At 49.3% G+C, this 26,296-nt stretch overlaps 1 protein-coding gene across 1 annotated transcript in view; it reads left to right on the forward strand.

Annotated features, from left to right (window-relative positions):
* The first annotated feature begins 1,442 nt into the window (after positions 1-1,442).
* KIF3C (kinesin family member 3C) overlaps positions 1,443-26,296 on the forward strand; it is a 35,840-nt gene continuing 10,986 nt past the window's right edge. Inside the window, 5 exon segments of the mRNA NM_001078155.1 lie at positions 1,443-3,346; positions 19,767-19,868; positions 20,485-20,607; positions 21,693-21,811; positions 22,271-22,387. Of these exon segments, the coding sequence (NP_001071623.1) occupies positions 1,808-3,346; positions 19,767-19,868; positions 20,485-20,607; positions 21,693-21,811; positions 22,271-22,387 (2,000 nt within the window). The 5' untranslated portion in view covers positions 1,443-1,807.

Consider the following 26,296-nt stretch of genomic DNA (forward strand, 5'->3'; position numbering starts at 1 on the left):
CATCTCATCCTCTGATGCCCTCTTTTCCTTCTGCCCTCAATCTTTTCCAGCATCAGGGACTTTTCCAATGAGTCAGCTGTTTGCATCAGGTGACCAAACTATTGGAGCTTCAGCATCAGTCCTTCCAATGAGGGAAGGAAGAAATCAATTCAGGATTGATTTCCTTGAAGACTGACTGGTTTGAACTCCTTTTTGTCCAAAGGACTCTTAGGAGTCTTCCCCAGCACCACAGTTAGAAGGCATCAATTCTTTGGTGCTCTGCCTTCTTTATGGTCCAGCTCTCACAAACAAATGTGACCACTGGGAAGACCATAGCCTTGACTATATGGACATTTGTTGGCAGAGTGATGTCTCTGCTTTTCTGTTCAAAGGAATGAATGTCTAGAACACAGATTCTCTATAGGAGAGTAGCTGGAAGTGAGGCTGGGAAGTGGCAGGAGTCAGAAGATGGAGCGGCTTTTATACAATATGGAAGGCTGGTGTTGGGAGGAGGGAGGGGACCAGAGTGCATGTGCAGAAAGGATGCTAAGAGAGAATCAGCTGGGAGGTGGTTCCAGGAGAGGGACAAGGAAGGCCAGAAGTAAACCAGGGCAGGGAGAGGAGAAGACAGTCAAGAAGAATTTCTGCGTTAGAATGCCTGGCAACATCCTGAAGGGGAGGGGGTGACATATAGGGGTCTGCAGGCGGAAAGGCAGAGCAGGAGAGATAGAGAGGATGCTGGCTGTGGAGGAAACAGGTGTGGGCAGTGGATACCCCGCATCCTCCAGCAGCTAGGCTGCAACTTCAACAGTGACTCCTGAGGCTGCAGGCCAGAGAGGGAGGGGCCTCTCGGACTGGAGAAGTCATTAGCAACCTGCCAGAACCGGGTTAACAAAGGCAGGACTACAACTCCCAGCATGCCGCGCCCCAGTGGGGTGACGGCGGGCGGTGGCTGCGCTGCACCCGCTTGGTGGGCTCAGGACCTGGGTCGGCACCGGAGCCTGTCATTCCGGAGGGGGGCGGTCTGCGTGGCGGGGGGGCGGTGCGGGCGGGCGATGCACCCGGGTCCCCAGCGCACTGGCCGCGCCGGGCTTGCGTCTCCCGCCCCGCGGCCCCGCCCCTTGCCCCACCCCAGCCGGGCGGTTTAGCTGGGGCCGCAGCGCGGCGGCAACATCACTCTCGCCGCGGCTGCTCCGCCCCATCCCCTTCTGTTTTTCTCTCTCATTCTCCGGTGGCGACGGCGGGGAAGGCGGAGGCAGAGGCTGCAGCAGCCGCTCTGGCTGCAATGAATGATCCCCCAGCTGGGGGAGAGGACTCCAGGTGAGCCTCTGCCCTTGGGAGGGCCGGAACCCCCGGCCCCCCAGAACCTGCAGCACCCTTCCCCCCACCCCCCGCCATGGATCTCTAGAGGAGGAGGAGGACAAGGACGAGAAGACAGCTCTGCCGCCCACCCCCATCCCATTTTCCTCTTCCTTTATCTCATTGTTGCCGTCGCTGTTTACGGCAGCGCTCCCTCTGCCCCAGCATGGGGCGGGCTCTGGGTACTGCCGTTCGGCAGGCGCTGCTCCCGCGGCTGCCCGGCGATTCTGCCTAATTCTCCCTCCGCAGCCGGTGCAGCGAGGACCGGAGAGCGGTGGAGGCCCGGACTGCAGCAGCGGCGGGGCCAGCTCCCAGCATCTCCACCCTAGGAGGCTGCATGCGGATTGAAGAACGGTGCCTGGGGGCTGGGCCGGCCCCGCTGATCCCGACCTAGGGCGGACAGCAGGACTAACGAGGCTGCGGAGTGGGTCCGGGGGTGGGGGGTGTGCAGGAAGGACAGAGCAGAAAGATGGCCAGTAAAACCAAGGCCAGCGAGGCCCTGAAGGTGGTGGCCCGGTGCCGCCCCCTCAGCCGGAAGGAGGAGGCTGCTGGTCACGAGCAGATCTTGACCATGGACGTGAAACTAGGCCAGGTGACCCTGCGGAACCCCCGCGCTGCCCTGGGGGAGCTGCCCAAGACCTTCACCTTCGATGCCGTGTATGATGCCAGCTCCAAGCAGGCAGACTTGTATGATGAAACCGTGAGGCCCCTGGTAGACTCGGTGCTTCAAGGTTTCAACGGCACCGTTTTTGCCTATGGACAGACAGGCACGGGCAAGACCTACACCATGCAGGGGACCTGGGTGGAGCCCGAGCAACGCGGGGTCATCCCCAATGCCTTTGAGCATATCTTCACCCACATCTCGCGCTCCCAGAACCAGCAGTACTTGGTCCGGGCCTCCTACCTGGAGATCTACCAGGAGGAGATTCGAGACCTGGTCTCCAAGGAGCCCGGCAAGAGGCTCGAGCTGAAGGAGAACCCTGAGACAGGCGTCTACATCAAGGACCTGTCCTCCTTCGTCACCAAGAATGTCAAGGAGATAGAGCACGTGATGAACCTGGGGAACCAGACCCGGGCAGTGGGCAGCACACACATGAATGAGGTCAGCTCCCGCTCCCATGCCATCTTCGTCATCACCGTGGAGTGCAGTGAGCGTGGCTCAGACGGCCAGGACCACATCCGTGTGGGCAAGCTCAACCTGGTGGACTTGGCTGGTAGCGAGAGGCAGAACAAAGCAGGCCCCAACACCACTGGAGGGACCGCCACACAGCCCACTGGTGGTGGCGGTGGTGGAGGGGGTGGTGGCGGTGGTGGAGAGAGGCCGAAGGAAGCCTCCAAAATCAACCTGTCACTGTCTGCCCTGGGCAACGTGATCGCTGCTCTCTCGGGTAACAGGAGCACCCACATCCCCTACCGGGACTCCAAGCTGACCCGGTTGCTCCAGGACTCTCTGGGGGGAAATGCCAAGACCATCATGGTGGCCACCCTGGGGCCAGCCTCTCACAGCTACGACGAGAGCCTCTCCACCCTGCGCTTCGCCAACCGGGCCAAGAACATCAAGAACAAGCCCCGGGTGAATGAGGACCCAAAGGACACACTTCTGCGGGAATTCCAGGAGGAGATCGCCCGCCTGAAGGCCCAGCTGGAGAAGAAGGGGATGCTGGGAAAGCGACTCCGCAGAAAGAGCAGCCGCAGGAAGAAGGCCGTGTCAGCCCCAGCCGGGTACCCGGAGGGACCGGTGATCGAGGCCTGGGTAGCCGAGGAGGAGGATGACAACAACAACAATCACCGCCCGCCCCAGCCCATCCTGGAGACGGCCTTGGACAAGAACATGGAGAATTACCTGCAGGAGCAGAAGGAGCGGCTAGAGGAAGAGAAGGCGGCCATCCAGGACGACCGCAGTCTGGTGAGCGAAGAGAAGAAGAAGTTGCTGGAGGAGAAGGAGAAGATGCTGGAAGACCTGCGGCGGGAGCAGGAAGCCACAGAGCTGCTCGCTGCCAAGTACAAGGTAAGAGTCCCCAAGGGAGCAAGGGCTCTCCAGAGGCCCCCAGAGGGATCTGGGCTGGCAGGCTTTGCTTTGAGGGTCTGCGATCTGGCCTGAAGCAAAGTGTCCTGCCCTTCTGCCAAGTGCTCCCCTGGAGAAGCCAGGCAAATTTCTGTGACTCTGGGCTGCCAGGCAGAGCTGCTGAGGAGCACCTAAAAGGAAACACACACTCACACACAGAGCAAAAGCAGGCAGGCAGTGTCTCAAGCCAGTGAGCTTGGACTGGCCTCACCTGCGGCCTGGCAGTCTCTGCTGGTGGCCCCCAGAACCGGTCAGGTCCATGGACAGCCAGGCAGGCGTTCAGCCTCATTTAGGTGTGGGTTCTCACTCTTGCTTAGCTGCCTCCCTTGTGATGTCCTCTCTTTGCAGCACCATCAGACCTCACGCTGCTTTAATACCTGACATTTGGATAACACTTCATGGTTTCCATAACTGTGTATGTGCTCTCATTTGATCCTCACGGTAGCTATCCGGGGTCCTGGTTGTTAAATCCCCATATTTACAGGTGAGGGGCTAAGGCTCAGAAAAGTGACATGAGGTTCCATCCTACAAAGTAGCAGAGCTGAGCTGGAACCAGTGGCCCTTGGGCCTTTTCAATTCTTGAATGGCAAAGTGGGACTATGAATGGGTCCTGCTCCCTGTGAAGGCAGTCCAGCAGCCCACAGGGCCTATTGCTTGGAATCTTAGAAAGGAGATCATGCTGAGGGTAGGAGAGCGCCTCCAGCTCTACACTGGAAACCTGGAGTCTAGGGCTAGATGTACTATAGCTCATTGAGTGACCCTGTGTTCATTGTGTCTTCCTTTTCTCAAGCCTCAGTTTCCCTTTTTGTAAAATAGAAGGTTGGCCTGGGTGATCTCTGAGGTTCTTCTAATCTGAGCAGCAAACCAGCTAGCTCCTAGTAAGACCCAATTCCCCATTGCCCTGAGAGGCCTCAGGGCCTCAGCATTCCCCCAGCCCCAGGGACACCTCCAGGCCCCAGTGGAGCTAAGCTGCAGAGGTCCCCCTGCCTGGCTGGCCACCGACCTGTTAAATTTTGTTGTCACAGATGCCAGGAGTCCCTGTCCCAGGCGTTTCCAGGTCCATAGAGTCCTTAACACTGAGGATTGGAGGAAGGATGCAGGGAACCATGAGCTGATGTCTTGCTGGGGAGAGCAAAACACTATCGTTTCTTAGTCCCTCTAATGAGTGTGGGCTGGAGCTCAGGGAAGCACCGCCTGGGAGGGAGTGTGGCAGCAGCTGGAGGAGGGACAGTTGAGCTGCACACCATTGTCTGTGTTATGAGAATGTGCTGCTGCACCCTGGGGGTTCTGGCCTTGCTTCTTTAATATTTAATTCACCACCAGGAGCTCAGCAAGGGTTATGCTGAGCCGCTTCCTCAAAGAAAGGATCAGGGGCCTGGCACATTGGGGCCCTCCTGGAAGAAGCAGGATGTGAAAGCCAGGACAGTTAGACTCAGCTCTCCCAGGAGAAAGGAAATCTAGGCAGTCCAGTGCTTTCCACCGGGAAATCTTACAGGGGTGGTGTGTCATCAGTTTCATTACCAAGAGCCTCACCACCACTACCCATTGCTTTCTGCCTCCACCCATCCTTAAAGCCAGGGGGCAAAAGAGGCTAAAAGGGTGCTCTTTGGCCTTAGGAAACGGGTAGAAGGGATGGAGGGAAGGATCCACTGGGATCCTTTCCACTGGGAACAATGGATCTCCCATTGCTGGCTACTCCCTGGCTCCCTCCATAAGATTCTTGAAGCACAGATAATGGGGCAGTCAAGAGATCAGTGGCCAGTGCCAGAATTCTTGCAGTAGAGGCATAGCCCACTGAATCCCCCTTCTTACAACTGCCAGAGGCCTTGGGAAACTGAGGCCCAGACTCACCTAGGGCCACACAGGTGAGTTAAGGAGAGCCAGACTCGTTATACTTGGTCCAGCTTCTTTCTGTTACACTGCTGTTGTTACCTTGCTACTTGATAATCAGAGTAATTCATTTTTATGTAACTCTTATATTTTGATCTCATGGAATCCTCGCAGCAACCTCCAGAGATGAGTATTACTATTTCCATTTGACAGTGATGAAAGCCAAGGCTGGTGACGGTCTCAGTGACCTGAATTGATAGGTGGCAAAGTCAGGACTGGAACCAGGTCTATGCTGTGCTGTTACCAAGTCTTCACGAATCCCTCCATGTGTGCTGTCTGTGTGACTCGTGACGAAGCCCTTTGCCTCTCTAGGCCTCAGGTTTCCATTTGCCTAATGAGGGGAAGTCTGACGCAGCTCCTTGGGGACTGGGTGACATGGTCATTATGTGCCAGGCTTTCGGATATAAGCAAAGGGGGAGGGGCGTCTGGGAAATTCCAGGAGAGGAATGATTCCACATCCTGTGACTTCTTGTCACACCCAGCCCAGGACCAACAGCAGCCAGCAAGCCCAGAACGGAGGCTGGACAGAGGACCCCAGCCTCCCTAAGGCACTGCTGGTTCAGAGTTGGCTGTTTGTAGGATGGAGGAAACAATTTGAAGCCCCTTGAGGGATCCACTGGGTAATGAGGGGAAGAGCATGGTAGAGTCATCCCAGGCCTGCCTGGTTCACAGGGTTATGCTGAAGATGAAGTGAGATCATTAGTGTGAGGGCATTTGAAATAAGTTGAAAGCACTAAATAAGTGGAGGGCATTAACAGCCACTGGGTGGCTTCTGTCTGCCAAGCAGGGGTCCAGTGATCTCCAGGACTGACATCTTTATTTCTGGCTTAAGGCTTTCTTTCCCCTGCCATCTCAGCTGCCTTGCCATAAACCTGCAGCTGTGGGAGCAGAGCCAGGTGAGAAGGATCTAGGAGCCCTCAGAAGGCTGGAGCTCAGGTCCCTCCTGGAAATGAGTTTCTGCTCCCCGTGTTCGACACATTCCAGTTCCCACTTTCTGAGTTATGACATCAGCTCCCCTTCTCATTCCCCCCCAACCCAATTCCCTTCTTCCCGTTCACACTGCCGCTGGGGGCAGTTGAGCAGGAGCTGACACGACCCAGTGCCCTCATTCATTCTCTCTGACTCATCTTATAGTCTGTCTCACCCGTTTTTCCTGCCCACCACCTCTAGGGTCCCCATTCCCTTTGTTCTCCCCTCACTGTGTACAAACACCATGCCCATCTCCTAGGAGTCTCCTTTCATCTCCTCTCACATTTACCTTGAGCCTTACTTAGGGGGTTTGAGGTGTGCAAACGTGTGAGGGTTTGTGATTGTCATCAGCACCCTGTTCTGGGTAGTCATTAGCCATCCACACTTCTGCCATGTCTCTGGGGGGCTTGAACGCGTACCAGACCTGAGAGGTAGGGGGAGTTGGTCAAGACCCGCGGCTGAGGTTACGGCTCTGCACGACAGCAATTCCAGTGTTTGTGCACAGTGCAGTCTCACTACCTTGAGAATATGCAGTGCGTGTGGGTGGATCGAGAGAAAGCCCACTTTCATTGTGCAAGGAACATGTTTTAATGACTGTTTTCATTTTGAGCTTAATTTTTTGAGGGCTTGGACTAGATGATTTCTAAAGCTTTGGTTCTAGATCTTTAGAGGGAAAGAAGGGTGTGTAGGGGAGCCAAGGCCTGCAGATGATACAAAATGCAGGCTCGAAATGAAGAGAGGACTGGAAGAGGTAGAAACAACACATTGCTTGTTGATCCCCACATAAGTAGGTCTGGAGGGAGTGGAGGGAGGGGGCTGCTTGGCTAGAGCCCAACTCTCTCTATAGTGGGTGTGGGAAAGAGACCCTGCAGAAGCCGTCCCTGAAGCCAGAGGGATGAGGTCACTACAGAGAGTACAGACTGCTTGAATTTTCATTGTCTCTCTGTCACTGCCTGTTCTTCCTCCCACTTCTCAGCATTGGGGTTCACCATAGATAGTTTTGCAAGAGAAGGAGTCTGACGCTCGAGAAACAACAGTAATAGCAAGAATCATGCTATTTACATAGCTCTTGTCATGTGCCAAGCCCTATACCATATATTGTGTCCAGATTATCTCATGAAATCCCCACAGACACCTTCCAAGAAGGTGTTATTACTGTTTCCATTTTATACTTGAGACAACCAAGATTTTGTGACTTGCTTAAGGCCTCGTGGTTTGTATATGGCAAATCTAATTGAGTCCAGGTCAGTTTGACACAAACTCTGATCCTCTCTTGTGCTTAAAGAATTATGAATTCGAGGACTGGTTGCTGGGGAGGTGGTGAAAAATGACAGCAGTGGGTGTAAATGTGTTGAATTTGAAGTGACAGAGTCCAGTGAACAGCGGGAGATGGAGAAGGGGAGGTTTGTTTTTTTTTTACGATTTTTTTGTTATGGATCATTTTTTTAAAGTCTTCATTGAATTATTTTACAATATTGCTTCTGTTTTATGTTTTGGTTTTTTGTCCACAAGGCATATGGAAATCCTGGCTCCTGGACCAGGAATCAAACCCACACCCCCTGCATTGGAAGGTGGAGTCTTAACTACTGGACCGCCAGGGAGGTCCCAACAGGGGAGTTTAAAAACAAGCACAGGACTGGAAATGGAGTTGAGGGGTCATCTGTAGAAGGTCTTTGCTGACCTTTTTTTTAGAATGCTATATTCAGAGGTGATATCAGAGTCAGGCCGGCCTGATTTACCAGTTCTGAGACCTCAGTTTCCTCAGCTATAAAGTGGGATAATAATACTACCTATGTCATAGTGCTCTTGAGAAGGTGACAGTCAACATTAAAGCATTTTGCACAGTTCTTGGCATGTAAGCGTTCATGGATAATAACTTCATTACTGTTATCTTCAATTACCTAATGGATGTCTTCACTTGGCCATCTTTCTGATATGTTAAACACATCACATTTTGGTTTGGCATTCAAGACCTACCAGAGCCTGGTTATCGCTCTCCAGTGTCACCTACCTAAGAAAGCGATAGGAGAACCTAACAGCCAATTCCTCTACCCCATACTTTGAACTTAGGATGTTTCTCACTGCCCTTCTGCTGTTATATCCCAGGTTGTCCTGGTAACCAGGGAGTGGGAATTACGGCAGCAGGTTAAACTCAGTGTAACGAGCTTCTTGATAGTTAGGATTGATCTGCTTCAAGAGATAATGTCTCCGATCCCTGGAAGTGTCCAAGGAGAAGCTGAACATCACAGTTGCTCTAAAGGGATTCAAAAGCCAGAAAAGCCACTGAACTAGGTGATCTTTAAAGTTCCCTCCTCTTCAAAGTTCTTTATTGTTAAAAGTAGTATTTTTTTTAAAAGCAAAATATAGAGTGTTCAGTTCATCTTTTTGAAAATTAAGGTGGTAAGATTTAAATGTTGATATATGAATTCAACCAATAATGAAAGATATTTTCAGCTCTCCATCATGACTGGTTAGAGAAAGACAAAGAGAAGAAGAAAATGGGAGGAAAGACAGGAAAGAAATAGAGAGGAAAGACAAATGGAGTCAGATTTGGGGAGAAAGATGGAGAGAGAGAGAGAGAGTGGGTGAAGAGATGGACAACACAATTTTTGGGGAGAAGAAACCCCAGTTGGGAGAGAAAGTGCTTTAGAGGAGAGCATGAAGTAGTATTGTTCCACTAGCATGATCTTGAGGTTAGTCTCCAAACAGGGGTGTGTCCAGTCTCTAAAGAATCCCCAATAATCCAGGGAGCACCTATGTTCCCAAAGCTGGTCTGGTTCCTTCTCCATATCCCCAGGGACACTAGCCCCAAGTCAGACCGTCTGAAACTTATAGGGCCAAGAGATCAGGGAACTGTACCCTGCCCTCCCCACTCCCCACCACTGCCACCACCCATTCCAGCTGAGTCCTCTGTGATCCTTGAGAGAAGCAAGTAACCAGAGCTCCAGGCTGCGTCTGGCATCTAGGTCAGAGTCCACGGCTTCTTGGCACCACTGAGAGCAGTGACTTACATTCCTTCCTGTCCCTGGTGGTGTGATCAGTTAACAGAATTGCCGTGAGCTGGGTGCATTTTGTAATATAAAGATCTGACCTGCAGGAAGTATGTAAGACATTTCCATCAGAGGTTCTGGGATTCAGGTTATGTTGGGACTCAGCAGACCTTTTGGTCCAGTCTTAGGTTTCTCTTTCTGTGTGTTGGCTAGAGGAGTGTATTATCATATTGCCCTTAGTCATCTCCAGCCCCTAGACAGCACAAGATTGGATGAAGTGGCGATTATAATGTTCTTATTGTGCACTGAGGACTAGGAGGAAGGGCCTGGAATTCAGCAGGAGAAGGGCACGCCCTCCCATCTGTGCCCTGCCAGTCTGCTGCCCCTGGCCAGTCTGGGGGCACTTCTGGGGCTGACTGGGCCTGAGAGCTGCTGAATCAGGTAGCCTGAGCAGATAAGAAATGGTCTCACCTCCAACCCAGTCTAACCTTTCAACCATGACAAGTCTGCGTAAGGCGGATTCCAGTGCTCTGAGCTTGTAGGGGGGTTGGTGTATATCTAGAATTTTGAATATCCTGAGAAATTCTTGGGCATTAAATTCTGGTCAGACCCAAGACTTACTTTCTAGTTGTTTCCCTTTGCTATCAGATATACTCAACTGAGGGGTACCAGGCCCTGGGCTGAACTGTGTCTGTAGTGGTAAGGAATGGACCTGCAGGCTTTCTCTTTCTTCAAGTGAGCCAGCAGAATAATAACAACAATTGGAGTAATAACAGTAGCCACCATTTCTTTAGTGCATGCTTAATGTCAAGTATGGGCTCCCTGGGTGGCTCAATGGTAAAGAATCCACCTAGCAATGTGGAAACACAGGAGACATGGGTTCGATCCCTAAGTCAGAAAGATCCCCTGGAGAAGGAAATGGCAACCCACTTCAGAATTCTTGCCTGGAAAATTCCATGGACAGAAGAGCCAGGCAAGCTGCAGTCCACGGGGTCTCAAAGAGTCAATCATGACTGAGCATGCGTGCACAATGTCTAGTACTCAATATATTCTCGAGTTGTTTTATTTAGTCCTCACAATAGCACCATGAAATAGTAGTGTTTAAATCTCCACGTGACAGATGAGGATACTAAGGCACAGTAATGAAAGAACAATCCGAGGTCACATGCTTATGAATGTTAGCCAGGAATATGAACCGATATCTGCTTGATTCCAAAACCCATGATCTTCCCTCCATCCTGTATCACCAACTCAGAAAGGGGCGTCATGCCAGATCCCTGGCTAATAGACCCCAGTGGGAGCTCTTGTCTGCTGAGATGCTTAACTCATCTCTGTCCTTACACATGATGCAAACCCCAGCCTCAGGCCTCAGTCTGAGGCCGTTCATTTGTATAATCAACAAATCTTCTTGAACACTATGGCCAAGAATATAAATCAATAGGTAGGGTTAACTTTGTCTTTAAATTGTTTAAATTTCTGGAGTGAATCACAGGAACTCTCTAATAATGGTTATCTCTAGGGATTTTATTAATAATAGGAAGGAGGCTTTTTTCACTTTTTTTAAAAAATTTGAACAGCAAGCATATAGGGCTTCCCTTGTGGCTCAGTTGGTAAAGAATCCTCCTGCAATGCAGGAGACCCTGGTTTGATTTCTGGGTCAGGAAGATCTGCTGAAGAAGGGATAGGCTACATACTCCAGTATTCTTGGGCTTCCCTTGTAGCTTAGCTGGTAAAGAACCTGCCTGCAATGTGAGAGACCTGGGTTTGATCCCTGGGTTAGGAAGATCCCCTGGAGAAGGGAGAGGCTACCCACCCCAGTACTCTTGCCTGGAGAATTCCATGGACTGTATAGTCCATGGGCTCATAAAGAGTTGACTGAGTGACTTTCATTCACTATATTAGTTTGTTAAAAACAAATCTACAATTTTTAAGGGAGAAAAATATGTAAAAGAAATGTGTTAACACATGGTTGGAAGATTGGCTTAAATGAATAATTGAGGGAGAGCCAGGGTCGAGAATAATTCTTAATGGTACTCAGTTTTTGGTAATCCTGTGACTTGGACAAGTCAATTGCCCTTCTGGTTCTGTAAGAAATGATCAATCAATGATTCCTTGCTTTCTGCACTATTTGCTGATTCACAGTGGAAGCAGCAGGTCAGGAGCCCAGGTTTAGAGACCAGCCTGGATGAGGAACAGTGAGGGCTGGAAAGGAATGACCAAGCATTGCCTGGAAGCTGGAGGCTGAATGACCCAGGGTCTGTAAACTACCGAGTCTATGCTTTATGCATCCTTAGGTCTCATCCAGTTCTGACATTGTATTAATACCTTTCTTTAGTCTGACTGGATTTTCTTCCCCAGTGTTGGAGGGAAACCCTCTAGGACAATGCAAATAAATGAACAAAGTAGAGGAGAAAGACAAAGTTAAGGATCAGATCTGAAGTGATCATGGTTTTCCTACTCAAGCAGATGAGCTGATTTTTTTCTTCCTGTTTTTCTCCAACGTGGACTGAAGCGTTTCTGGGCATCCATATCTTGTCCAGTGCAAGACTGGAAGTAGAATACAGCTCGTCTCATTCTCTGGCCAATATGTTAACTGATCTCTAATGGTTCCTCCTTTTTTTTTGACTGCATTGGGTGTTTGTTGCACGAGGGCTTTCTCTAGTTGCAGTGAGCCGGGGCTACTCTTTGTTGTGGTATGAGGGCTTCTCACTGAGGTGGCTTCTCTTGTTATGAAGCAAGGGCTCTAGGCACATGGGCTTCAGTAGCTGTGGTGCTATGGCTTAGTTACTCTACAGCATACGGAATCTTCCTGGACCAGGGATTGAACCCATGTCCCCTGCATTAGCAAGTAGATTCTTATCCACTGTACCACCAGGAAAGTCCTAATTGTTCCTTCTTCTGGATGAGAGAATTACTAGCATGTAGTGTTTTGAGGCATCCAAGGAAACCCAAGGCAGGAAACTCAGACTCAGTTTCCTGATTTATGTTCCTGAGGGCAGAGAATCACTGAAAATAGCATTCTTCTTCCCCTCGCCATTGTTTCTTTCATTTCTTCTTCCCTTACTGCTAGTTCCTCAAGATCTATAACCAGAGGCCACAGAAGGAGAAACAGGTTTGTGACTGTAGGCATGGCTGTATTCCCTAAGAGGTGGGACCCAGGATTGCTACGCTGGTTGTTTGTTCTGTTCTGTGTGATGAGTGGTGGATAGATGTCAATCAGGTACTGCAACAGGAGGTAACCTCTGACATTTGATTGTACATTATCATTTACTAGGTATTTCTTCACCTGTTATCCAGCTCACCATTCTTACCAAAGCTGCAAGGTTAGTGAATATTTGCCCCATTTTACAGATGAGAAAAACAGAACTCCAAGAGCTAATGCCCTAGATTTCTTAGCAAATAGGATGGCAGAGTGTGTGCCAGGATTCATGCTCTCTGATTGACAGGCCTGGTGCTCTTTGTTTCTTTCCACCATGGAACTTGTGAGGTGGCCCTTCGTGTGAGCATTTGGGCTTCCCCCTCTCCCAGGGACCCTAGTGATACTGATGCCCTCCCCACAAGCACACACTTAAGAGCCCTATCCCACTCATCTCAGAGGCCCCCATAAGAACCTCACACAGGCAGAAGCATCTTCAGCAGAACCCCTCCTGTTTCATCTGAAAGAGAAAGAAATGGTGCCCTGAGCTTTCTTGATGATTCCTAAGTTGGCAAAGGTGCAAAGACCAAATGCTGCTTTCCCCCAAGGCACTTTCCTGCCCAAATCCAGGAGACAACTGTGGCACAAGGACTTGGAATCAGGAGGCTGGTGTTTAAATACTACTTCTGCCATTTACTATCTCCATAACCTTAATCTAGTCACCTCACCTGTCTGAGGATGGGATCAGATCCATTATCTCATGAGGGTCTTGTGATGATTAAATAGGATGATAAATGCAAAAAGGACCCAACCCAGCCATAGGCATATGGCAAGTGGCAGCCAGGACTCCTGTCTCTTGCAAAATGTCGTAGGTTAGCTGGCAGTCACAAGGCAGAGCCTGTTTGGCTTCTCTGTAAAATCATACTTGATGGTATCTCCTCAAAGGGTGGCTGGCTGCGCCTGGCTGTCTCCTTGCTGGTTTTCCAGACCAGCATTTAATGAGCACTGGGCCTCCTTTCTACTCCTGATTTTACACTTCAGTTGATCCTAAGATGGGAAGAGGGGAGCTTCTGAATATCCCAGGCTGTATCTGCAGGCTGGCCTGGTCCCTGTTGTGATCCTGGCTATTAACTGGGGGAATTTTGCAGGAACTAATAATGCTTGTGGCTGGTGGTTTGTTATCTAAGTGAATACTGAAATACTCCAGTCAGTAATGTTCAGGTAACAAAAGACGTGTTAATATGTCTCTGGTCAGTAAGTTGCTAATTGTCACAGCAGCTGACCTGCCTCTAATACCCTAATCAAAGGCCCTAATCAAATTGGGAAATTATTTGGAAAGTGTGTAGTCAGTATAGGAACAGATACACATGTGCGTGTGTGCTCAGTCGCTTCAGTCGTGTCTGACTCTTTGCAACACCATGGACTGTAGCCCACCAGGCTCCTCTGTCCATGGGATTATCCTGGCAAGAATACTGGAGTGGGTTGCCATTTCCTCCTCCAGGGGATCTTCCTGGGCTAGGGATTGAACCCGCGGCTCCTGCACTGGCAGGCAGATTCTTTTATCACCAGCACCACCTGGAAAGCCTCAACAGATACACATATGGACTCCTTAATTATGAGTTCTAGACTTAGAAGTCTTCATCTCTGGGCCTCAGTTTCCTCCTCTGTGAAGCACAGGGCATTGGGGTTGATGATTCCCTGAGGTCACCTTAATTATCCCGTGATTTGTTTCCCTCTCACAAGAGTCAGACCATGTCCTTGCAACTCCCTGCCCTGTTTTCCGCCCCCACAGCCTCTGCTGGCCTTTTAGTTACACTGGACATATTCAGAACCAGTAGAACCAAACCCAGCCCTGTTTACAGGCTCCACCCACCTGGACTCTTTTCCCCTGAGAAATCGCAAAGGCAGCATTAACTGGGGCAACTAAGAGCTCTGGGGAACTTTTCCTGGGAACTGGAAACCCCATATTCTGCTTTGTACCCTTCCAGCCTGAAGTGGGCCCAGGGATTTGAGACATCCTTGTCCCCTGCCCTCCTTAGGTGATAAAGGCAGAGATCTCTGAGGAAAAGAAGGAGATGGTTACTGGTATCCTCAGAGAAATGAGAAAAGCAAAAAAGAAAAAACCACCAGAAAACTGTTTCAAAACAAAGAACCGAAGTCACATATGACATGTCTCAGAGCATGGGGTGATCCAGGCAGCAAAGGACTGAGGCTGGAGAGAAGAGGGAGCTCAGATTCTGCACCTGAATTGGGGCTCACCCCCAGATTTTTGTGCCAGGACCAGCCCCCTTTTCTAGCACAAGACAGGTTCTATCAGGCTGGCTTGACTGACAGTGTAGGCTGGGCCAGTGGACAAGACTTGGCAAGAAATCGATAAGGCACATTTGGCTGTCGTTCAGACCATGTCTGTGCTGGGTCCTGGCAGGTCAGGCAGAGACGGGTAGGAGCAGTGGACGAATGAAATGGGGTGATGCGGGCAGTCAGGCATCTTCCAGAAATTCTCTGCCTGGAGCCCAGGCCCTGGCCAGAAGGAGAAACCCTGAAACAGAGTTCCAAGTCCAAGGAGGAAGCCTAACACGAAGTCTGATGAGAAAAAACCAGGACAGAAACTAATCCTGGGAACCATAGCATGGGGGGTGGCAGTGGGAGGAGCCTCGGGACTTGGCGGCCCTGGTAGCCTCGACTGATGCTTCAGATTCCAGGCCTGATGGGCAGCATAAAGTCTGCCTGTGTCCAACTTCTTGAGCTGGGTGTGCATAGCCAGAGAACGTGGGGGCTGAATAAACAAAGAATTGTTTTGAGTCAGGTCCATCTCCTCACTTTAAAATCACCAAAACACAAAAAAGCAAGCATAAAAGAGCATGTTGGAAAAGGAGAGAGCAAACCTTTGCAAGCCTACCACAGAGGTACAGAGAATATAAATAGGAGACTCAATTTTATATCTATTATTAAGCCAAATTTAAAATCATGATAATACTTCATGACTATGAATAAAAGTGGTTCCATTATTTATTGCTGGCAGTGGTTTTAAGTGGTAAAACTGTTAGAAAGGTAACTGGACAGTATGTTCTAAGATATACAAAATGTTTATAACTTTTTGTCCACTTCTGTAATTTCCTTGTAAGAAAATCATCTAAAAGATAAAGAATTGGGAATTTTCTGGCAGTCCAGTGGTTAGGACTCCACTCTCTCACTGCTGTGACCCAGGTTCAACCCCTGGTCCGGGAACTAAAAGCCGATAAGCCAAGCAGCATGTCCAAAAAAATTATATGCATAAGAGTGTTTATTGTAAATATTAACTAGCCAAACAAAATTTCTTATAATGGGGTTTATATTATAAATTATCCACTCTAAATATTATGACCCCTCTGTCCATGGAATTCTCTAGGCAAAAATACTGGAGTAGGTAGCCATTCCCTTTTTCAGGGGATCTTTCTGACCCAGGTATTGAACCCGGATCTCCTGCATTGCAGGCGAATTCTTTACTGTCTGAGCCACCAGGGAAGCTCAAATATTATGCAATCATTAAAGTAACAGAAAATTCTTTTGTTTTTAAATTTTTGTTGGAGCATAGTTGATTTACAATGTTGTGTTAGTTCAGGAAATTCTTGAGCTATTTGATAGTGTGGAAATAGCAGGATATAAACTTATATTTCGGAGAAGGAAATGGCAACCCACTCCAGTAGTCTTGCCTGGAGAAGCCCAGAGACAGAAGAGCATGGTGGGCTGCTGTCTGTGGGGTCGCACAGAGTTGGACACGACTGAAACGACTTAGCAGCAGCAGCAGCAAACTTACATTTATTCTATGTCTATAGATAGGAAAAATGATGTGTGCATATGGAAAAATCTGGGGTAAAAAGCTAATATGTATGATGAAGAATATGTGAATTTTTTTTCCAGTTTGTTTTATTTCTGTGCTTGTTTTGACATTAGTGAAATTTTTTTTCTGAAAGCAGAGAAAGACAATAAAAGGTTAAAAATATGTCCCCATAATCCCTTGATGAACTGTGAGTTATTCAATCTAGTACTCCTGAGATATCACATTGCATAAAATTATTACCTTTGTAAAGAAGAACTTCCCTTTTGTCCTGAAAATTCAAGCTCTTATTCTGCCTACCAGACGTTGATTAGAACAGTCTAGATCTTTGCTTTTCACACCTTTTGATGGTATAGTTTCCAGGTCCATTCTCTTAGCCTTTCTCTGTCTTTGCCAACTAAAGAGTCCTATTTTTTCTTTTTTAAGCCCTTGCATGGTTTTAGCTGCCCTTTTCTGAATCCTCTCTCTCCTTCAGGTCCCCAGAGATGCAGTAAGAGAACTATACACAGTACTCCAGATTCAGCTGCATCATGGTTTTATATTAGGGTAGAATGATTTTTGTTTTGTTTCCAAAAAAGCCTTGGTGATGGTACCTGGCCAGATACTATGGGCTTTTTTAGCTGTGGCAGCATATTAAGCCATTGTATTCTGGGAACCATAGAGAACTACTCCTCACTTTTCCTCTTTTTGTGGTTTATAACTGACTGCTCACAGCTATCATTTAATGAAGATTTAGGATTAATTTTTCCCCAATGTAAAACTAATTGAAGCATTTTTTGGTCCATTTACATGGCCTAGAAATTCTCCTGCTCTTTCCCACCTGCAGGGATTTGGGGGCATCTGTGAAGCTGGAATTTCACCCTGTGCACCCTTTCTTGCGATTTCTGACATTTGAACATTTTTCCATCTGGAGAGATGTCTGTTTGTTTCCTTCCCCTCCTTCCCCTCCCCTTTCTCTGTTCCCTCTCCCCCTCCGCCACGGAGTAACCGCTGATGTAGGACTGCGCCAGGAGCATTTTAACCTCTTAAGTTCTGGCCATTGGCTTCCTCGTGGACTGGAATAATCTATTCTGTCCCTGAGGGAACTCTTGTAGAGTAGTCAGACATGAGTCCTCTTGCTGGAAAATGCTGCTTTTCTTTTAGCAGGTTCTGCTTCCTAAAACACTGCACAGCGTCTGTGGTAGGAAGAGCCTGGGCTTGGGAATCAAGCAGACTTGGGTCTGGAGTCTCCGTTTATATGCAACAGCCATGGTGTGACCTTGGATGGATTACTTAACCTCCCTGAGCTTTCATCAGAAAAATGATGGTGCTTATAGTTTGTCCTTAAAGCATGTCACACAAGTTACTGGAGGGGGTCTCAGATGCTGATTCACTAGGCCTGTGGAGGGCCGGAGATTCTGCATTTCTAACAAGTTCTCAGATAATGCTGGTTCTGGGGACTGTAGAAAGCAGTGATTCTCCAATTTGATTGCACCCCCAAATCCCCTGGGAACCTTTAAAATCCACCGATGCCTGGACCTCACCACCTCCCTGCTGTTGCTGCTAAGTCGCTTCAGTCGTGTCCGACCCTGTGCGACCCCATAGACGGCAGCCCACCAGGCTCCCCCGTCCCTGGGATTCTCCAGGCAACAACACTGGAGTGGGTTGCCATTTCCTTCTCCAATGCATGAAAGTGAAAAGTGAAAGCGAAGACACTCAGTTGTGTCCGACTCTTAGTGACCCCATGGACTGCAGCCTACCAGGTTCCTCCATCCACGTGGTTTTCCAGGCAAGAGTACTGGAGTGGGGTGCCATTGCCTTCTCCCCACCACCTCCCTACCCGCCTCCATTTCCAGTTTAACTGGTGGTAGGGTATAGTCTGGGATTTCCCTGGTGGCTCAGACTGTAAAGAAACTGCCTGCAATGCAGGAGACCCAGGTTTGATCGCTGAGTTGGGAAGACCCCCTGAAGTAGGACATGGCAACTCACTCCAGTATTCTTGCCTGGAAAATTCCGTGGACAGAAGAGCCTGGAGGGCTACAGTCCACAGGGTCACAAAGAGTTAGTTGGATACGAATGAGCGACTAACACTTTCAGGGTGTAGTCTGGGCATTGAGCCTTTTAAAAGCTCCCCAGGTGATTCTAATGTACACCAAAATCTTGAGATCCATTATTTAAAGGGTTATGAGCAGAAATAAGTGTGAGACCCCTGGCACATAGCAGGTGCGGAGGAAAGAATTGTTTTCTTCTTCTTGATTCCTTGCCCTCTGCTTCTCTCTCCACCCTCATCCCCAGTCTTTAAATCAGGTAGTAAAAAGCAGGGCATCAGCTGTGGCCCTGTGCCTTCCTCACTCAAATCTTCTCTAGAGCATCTGGTTTGGGAGAAGCCCCACCTCTGACCCCCTCCAAAAGCCACCTTCAACTCCTGTCCTGCTCTGTCGTCCATGATGTATGGGACACAGGGACCCCCCTGCTCCCCTATTCTGCCAGTACTCACTGCTTTGAGAGCCCTCAATTGGTCAGCAACTTCCACTGGAAAGAATTCCAGTGGGGAGGCAGCCAGTTTCTTTTGGTGGCTCAAGGTGATTTCAACCTTCCAGGAGGCCTGGGATGAAATCAGAGAACAATTGGGCAGCACCCTCAGACTAGCAACAGTGAAAATGCATTTTATGTGGTCACAACTGGCACAGTTTATCTGTGGCTGTTATTCTTTAAGCTTCAGATTCAATAAGCACCTACCCAATGTCTGTGCCAAGCACCAGGTGAGGGGCTGTGCATAGCATAGGGCTCAGTGGGGAGACTGGTTCACCTCTTTGTTAACCAGCTGCATGACCTAAGGCCAGTTGCTCTTAGCTTCCTTCCTTGTTGATTGAGGTCTCTCTGGGGGTAAAGTTTGAGGCACCTGGCCAGTAACGCTCAGCGGATGTCTGCTGGCTATCTTTCTCAGAGCAGGGGTGGCCCCAGGGTTACAGATGTGAGAGATGAAGGGTAATTGGGCTGAGACCTTGCAGTGAGTGGGTGGAGCTCAAGTCTTTCTGGCCCTCTCCAAACGCCTGCTGCTTCTGGGGCCCCAAATGCCCTTCAGTGCTGTGGAGTCTTCTCCCTGTCTTCTGTTTTTCAGCTGAAGAGCAGACCCTTTCCTGCTGCCTGAATGAGAGCCCCCTTCCTGAGTCAGGAGCCAGTTAGCTAAAGGGCCAGGCTGCTCAGGAATTGTATCCTGCATCTCCCTGCCTCCTGAACACCAGCTGGTCCTGGTTGCCAGGATTAGATCGCCGCCTGCATTCCCTTCCCGAGGCATGGTGAACCAGCCTTCCCTCCGTATCCAAAGCAAACAGATCAGGTGCCCTGTATTCTCTGAGGGCTTCCCTGCCTTGTCTCACCTAATGGTCTTGCTAACAATGGGAGCCTTGTGCTGGGGCCCACAAAGCTAGAGGGGAAAACTTCCTTCTTGGTGAGGGTCATGAGCCCCCATCTGGGACATATCTTCTGTTCCCGCCCTGAAGGGCAGGGAAGCCAAACCTCTCAAGCTGCAGCTGCTCTGGCCCTTTGAAAACCCATCTCTTCACCCCTCTGTGTCCCCAGGCCATGGAGAGCAAGCTGCTCATCGGGGGCAGGAACATCATGGATCACACCAACGAGCAGCAGAAGATGCTCGAACTAAAGAGGCAGGAGATTGCCGAGCAGGTGGGGCTGGGGGGGTGCATGGCCTTGAGGTCAGGTCTGGGGGGCTGAGGGCAGTGAGTCTTCTTGAACTCAGGGTCCCTGGAATTATAGTGCTGAGAACCTAATGCTCTGCATCCCATGGGTCCACCCGCCCAGGTGCTGGCTCTCCATGATGTCAGCCTCTACAGGGCACCCAGTCCTAATTCCCAAACCTTCCACAAAGGTGTGAGTTCTTCAACAACTGTAGGGCTGTTTCCGAAAGCATCAAGAACCACAGTTTGTTGGTCTTGCCCATCAGCTGTGATACTACACAGGAGAGGCTGAGACAGCTGAAAAGCCAGTACCTGGGCATCAGTGGATGTGGTCGACACCCCTGGAAGCCCCAGTGGTTAGGGGCGGGGTCTCCTTCCACGTGGGGCAGTGCCTGCAAAAGCACGGCCCTGTGAGCTGAGAAGAAGGTTCAGAGAGGCCTCCACTGAGGATGGGGTGGGAGTGATGGACCTGGGCTGTGAGAAACTCTCTGTGTCCTCCTGGCTCCTGTGGCCACGACAGAGCCAGGTTCCATGACAGGCAGAGCTCCCTTGGGTCTTGCCAGTATGTGCTGCTCCTCTGAGCCCTGTCCCCTGCCCTGGCCTAGAAACGCCGTGAGCGGGAAATGCAGCAAGAGATGATGCTCCGGGATGAGGAGACCATGGAGCTCCGGGGCACCTACACGTCCCTGCAGCAAGAGGTGGAGGTCAAAACCAAGAAACTCAAGAAGGTAAGTTGCCACAGCAGGACCCCGGGTCCAGGTGTGTGAGGGCCTGGCAGTCACCTGCCCAAGGAGGGTTGTGCTTTAGCGACCCCTCCCCACTTTGCTTGAACTGCTGACCCCTTGAGTTACGTTGCCTGGGTGCTGGGGTGAGGAGCCGGGGGATGCGGGGGTCTGGGTGGAATAGAACCTTTTCTCTTGCTTCAGGAGGGGCCTGAGAGGCTGGGAATGCCTTCACTTCCGCTCTGCAGGGTGGCTGCCCTCGTGGTCCTGGGTCACTTGCCCCTTCCCTGTGGTGTCACCAGTGAGTCACCGTTTGGATAGTCAGGCACTGAGCAGGCCAGGGGAGTGGAGACTTGAGCCCGGGAGAGCTCAGAGAGGAAGCACAAGGCACTCCAGAGATGAGAGTACTGGCCATCAGGACCCTGTGAGGTCCATGGCCAGGGAATGGCATGCGCATGAGCTGAGGGCCTAGGGCAGGAAGCCGCAGATTCCAGCCTGGATTCTGGAAGAGCCTGGAAAGCCCTTAGATTGCTGAGGTGGCTGCCCCAGAGCAGGCCCGGCAGAGGTCCAGCTCCAGCGGCAGTTTCCAGTTTCCACACCTCTCGGTGTGTTAGGAGTGGGATAGACGGTGGGGTTGGGGCAGCCCTCCCCACACCCCTCCTTTTGAGAGTCACTGGAGAGGCTGGAGTGGGATGGGCCACCTTCCAAACTGGCTGAGGCTCCCCTGAGCCCTGGACCAGTAGTCCTGATACTCGGGTCCTGATTCAGGCTCTTCTGCACCTTGTATGTGACCTTGAGCAAACCTGTTCCTGAGTTTCCTATCTATAAAAAGAGGGTGTTGGACCAGAAGGTTCCCCAGGTCCCATCAAACTTGAGCATTGCACAATGTGGACAGCAGCTGAGAGTGAGCGGTGTAGGAGGGATGGGGCAGCTCTTAAAATAACCCGATCTGATGGATGGAGGGACATTCACACGGGGACCCTGGCCTCATCCTGCACTGAGCTGGTGGACCCTGAGCCTGCAGGCTGGGGGAGTCGAGCCTCATTGGGTGCCACTCCTTACCACCTCTGAGTTGCACCTTCCCCCGCCAGCTCTACGCCAAGCTGCAGGCGGTGAAGGCGGAGATCCAGGACCAGCACGACGAGTACATCCGCGTGCGGCAGGACCTGGAGGAGGCGCAGAATGAGCAGACCCGGGAACTCAAGCTCAAGTAGGGCCCCTTCTCTTCCCAGCTGGGGCCCGCACAGCCATCTCTCAGGCTCCGGGTCTCTCCCTGACAGGCTCCTCTCTTTCCTGAAGGCTTCAGTTCTGTCTCCTCACCCCTGTCCATGACCCATAGGAATGGATGGGGGAGGGACCCATTGGAGTATCTTCTACCTCCTGTTTTCTCCTTTCTGTCCTCTGCCTGCATTAGATGAACCTTGTAAAGTCATGCTGGGTGTTGCCCAGAGGTAACTCCTAAGGCCCTGAGTCTATAATCTTTGCATGAGAAGCAGTGATTTCCAGGCTCTGTTGTTTCTCTAGGGACCCCCTCCCCCCGACTTTTTGGTTTTTCCATTTTCTCTGTTCCCTCTGCCTCTTTGTGTCTTGCTGCTTCTCTTTCAACCTTCACCTACACTGCGTGGTCTCACTGCCCACACCCCCATCTCTACCTCATTCCTGCTCCCAGGTACCTGATCATCGAGAACTTCATCCCCCCAGAGGAGAAGAACAAGATCATGAACCGGCTTTTCCTAGACTGCGAAGAGGAGCAGTGGAAGTTCCAACCCCTTGTGCCTAGTGGAGCGTGAGTCTCTCATCCTGCTGTCTGGGCCTAGGGACTCTCAAGCTCGCCCCTGGTTGGGGGTGGCCAGGCGCTTGGGGGAGATGGAGGATGGGTTTTTTCAGGACCAATTACAGGGATCTCCGTGAAGGAAGGAACGTCAAATACAGTGTCTCGGCCCAAAAAATACTAGCTGGCTAACATTTGGCCAGTCTGGTGAATATTCGTTTGTCAGATGCCCAAAACAGCATCGATAGATACTATTGCCAAGCACTCACTGTGTGTCGGACACTGTGGGAGACTCTGCAGACAGAAGGTCAATAAGACACAGTCAGAGCTCACAGTCCAGTGGGGAGTACAGAAAAGGAACCAGATCAAGAAATGACAGACAGGTGAGGTCTTTGTAGCCTTACTCAGCTGGGTGATTCAGCATTTCCACCTGTTTCCACATCCTAGCTCTTAGTTTGCATCCATTGGCTGGGTGTGCAGCTCCCTCTGCTGGTGGCCCTGAAGAACAAGACTGGACAGGCACACCCATCAGAGTGACTGCCTCACCCAGCTGAACCACTGTCCCTTCGTTGAAAATCTGTGTACAGGGGTGCTCGGGAGGCTGGATACCAGTGCACTTCCCTGGCGATTCTTTATCTATCCTAGGAATATTAATACCAAGTTAGGGCAAAAGTCTCTCCAGAGCTGGAGTGGGAAGCTAATTTTAGGGATCCATAACTCCTCACTGGAGCATCAGATTGCCTACTTGATTTGCCTGCTTTCTGAAGGGCTGATCCTGCCCAAGTCCTGCAGTCAGTATCTTGCTTACTGTTGAATTATTGCATCTCCTAGCCTAGTAAGGCAAAGAGAAAGATTCAGTGTTTTCTTTGTCATTGAGAAGCCTAAAAATTTGGCTCATTCCTCAAAAGCTGCTTGCTTTAGCTTACTCTGCAGTGTTTTCATTTCCATGACTCTTTGGGAAGAACAAATCTTGACATACATACCCCATGTGTAAGTTGGTAAGCAGCCAGTTCACGAGTAAAGGACTTTTCAATGGTGTCAGTTTGGGTTTAAAATCCACCTTTCCAATCTAAGTGGAGACCTGCAGTAGTATATCATTTATTGCAGATGTTCTCCACCCTGGCTGCATCTAGAATCACCTCTGAGCTGGGCTCCAGAGAATCTGATTTAAGAGGTCTTATGGGTGGATCCCAGGACTTTTTTTTAAAAAATTGTTTTTTCAAAGCCTCCAGCTGATTCTACTGGGAAGCTAGGTTCAGAAACTACTGTTTCATTGCCATCTACCGGAGGAAGATGCTGGTGAAGCTTCTGCTTTGTAAGGTTATTTTGTACTTACAAAATTCTTGAGCTGAAAGTTTGTAGGTAGAGGAATTTCTTTACATTAGACAGAGATGGATGAGAGAAGCTCTGAAAAGGTATGTTGGGTTTTTTTTTTTTTTCCCCTTACTGGCTAACTTTATTTAAACATTTTTTTTATTGGGGTATAGTTGATTTATATTTGAATTTTTAATTTTGAAAATCAAGAATAATACAAAGAATTCCCATGTGCCTTTCACCAAAACTCCCCAGTTGTTAGCATCTTGCCACATCTTGCTTGATTAATCCCCTGCCCCCAACAATTTGAGATTAAGTTGCAGGCAGTCAACCCTTTACCCATATTTCCTAAGAACGAGGACATTCTCTTACATAACCACAGTACAGTGATCAGATTCAGGAAATTCTGTATTGACACCAGACGAATACACAACAAACAATATTCAATTTTAGCCAGTTAGCTCAATAATATCCAATAAGGCAATTCTTCCCCACCCGCACCAGCCCACCTGTGATGGTGCATTGCATTTAATAGTCATGCTTCTTCCTTTAATCTGGAACTGAAAAGGGATCTTGATTTGAGTTTTGAAAATTTCATGCTTCAGAGGAGTTTATTCGTTTCTCAAAACATTGTCCCTGCAATTTTTACTTGACTGCCTAAGCACACAATCCAGAGTTCAAAGCATAGTGGTACTTTGCCTGAAGCTAAAATACACTTTCTGCTTAATGTTTATAAATTTCCATTCTTTATTCTATTTTTTTTAAGTTTACTTTCTTCCTTTTACTCAAATAACTTTAATATTTGTAAAAACTTTAAAAATAACTTCTCTTTTTGCAAAAATAAAGTGGTATGCATACATTGGAAATCCATCAGATCAGATCAGTCGCTCAGTCGTGTCCGACTCTTTGCGACCCCATGAATCGCAGCACGCCAGGCCTCCCTGTCCATCACCAACTCCCAGAGGTCACTCAGACTCACGTCCATCGAGTCAGTGCTGCCATCCAGCCATCTCATCCTCTGTCGTCCCCTTCTCCTCTTGCCCTCAATCCCTCCCAGCATCAGAGTCTTTTCCAATGAGTCAACTCTTCGCATGAGGTGGCCAAAGTACTGGAGTTTCAGCTTTAGCATCATTCCTTCCAAAGAAATCCCAGGGCTGATCTCCTTCAGAATGGACTGGTTGGATCTCCTTGCAGTCCAAGGGACTCTCAAGAGTCTTGTCCAACACCACACTTCAAAAGCATCAATTCTTCGGCGCTCAGCCTTCTTCAGAGTCCAACTCTCACATCCATACATGACCACAGGAAAAACCATAGCCTTGACTAGACGAACCTTTGTTGGCAAAGTAATGTCTCTGCTCTTGAATATGCTATCTAGGTTGGTCATAACTTTCCTTCCAAGGAGTAAGCGCCTTTTAATTTCATGGCTGCAGTCACCATCTGTAGTGATTTTGGAGCCCCCCAAAATAAAGTCTGACACTGTTTCCACTGTTTCCCCATCTATTTCCCATGAAGTGATGGGACCGGATGCCATGATCTTCGTTTTCTGAATGTTGAGCTTGAAGCCAACTTTTTCACTCTCCACTTTCACTTTCATCAAGAGGCTTTTTAGTTCCTCTTCACTTTCTGCCATAAGGGTGGTGTCATCTGCATATCTGAGGTTATTGATATTTCTCCCAGCAATCTTGATTCCAGCTTGGGTTTCTTTCAGTCCAGCGTTTCTCATGATGTACTCTGCATATAACTTAAATAAACAGGGTGACAATATATAGCTTTGACGAACTCCTTTTCCTATTTGGAACCAGTGTGTTGTTCCATGTCCAGTTCTAATTGTTGCTTCCTGACCTGCATACAAATTTCTCAAGAGGCAGATCAGGTGGTCTGGTATTCCCATCTCTTTCAGAATTTTCCACAGTTTATTGTGATTCACACAGTCAAAGGCTTTGGCATAGTCAATAAAGCAGAAATAGATGTTTTTCTGGAACTCTCTTGCTTTTTCCATGATCCAGCAGATGTTGGCAATTTGGTTTCTGGTTCCTCTGCCTTTTCTAAAACCAGCTTGAACATCAGGAAGTTCGCGGTTCACATATTGCTGAAGCCTAGCTTGGAGAATTTTGAGCATTACTTTACTAGCGTGTGAGATGAGTGCAATTGTGCGGTAGTTTGAGCATTCTTTGGCATTGCCTTTCTTTGGGATTGGAATGAAAACTGACCTTTTCCAGTCCTGTGGCCACTGCTGAGTTTTCCAAATTTGCTGGCATATTGAGTGCAGCACTTTCACAGCATCATCTTTCAGGATTTGGAATAGCTCAACTGGAATTCCATCACCTCCACTAGCTTTGTTTGTAGTGATGCTTTCTAAGGTCCACTTGACTTCACATTCCAGGATGTCTGGCTCTAGGTCAGTGATCACACCATCATGATTATCTGGGTCGCGAAGGTCTTTTTTGTACAGTTCTTCTGTGTATTCTTGCCATCTCTTCTTAATATCTTCTGCTTCTGTTAGGTCCATACCATTTCTGTCCTTTATCGAGCCCATCTTTGCATGAAATGTTCCTTTGGTATCTCTGATTTTCTTGAAGAGATCTCTAGTCTTTCCCATTCTGTTGTTTT

The sequence above is a fragment of the Bos taurus genome, chromosome 11 (assembly GCF_002263795.3).
Source record: "Bos taurus isolate L1 Dominette 01449 registration number 42190680 breed Hereford chromosome 11, ARS-UCD2.0, whole genome shotgun sequence".
Taxonomy (NCBI): Eukaryota; Metazoa; Chordata; class Mammalia; order Artiodactyla; family Bovidae; genus Bos; species Bos taurus.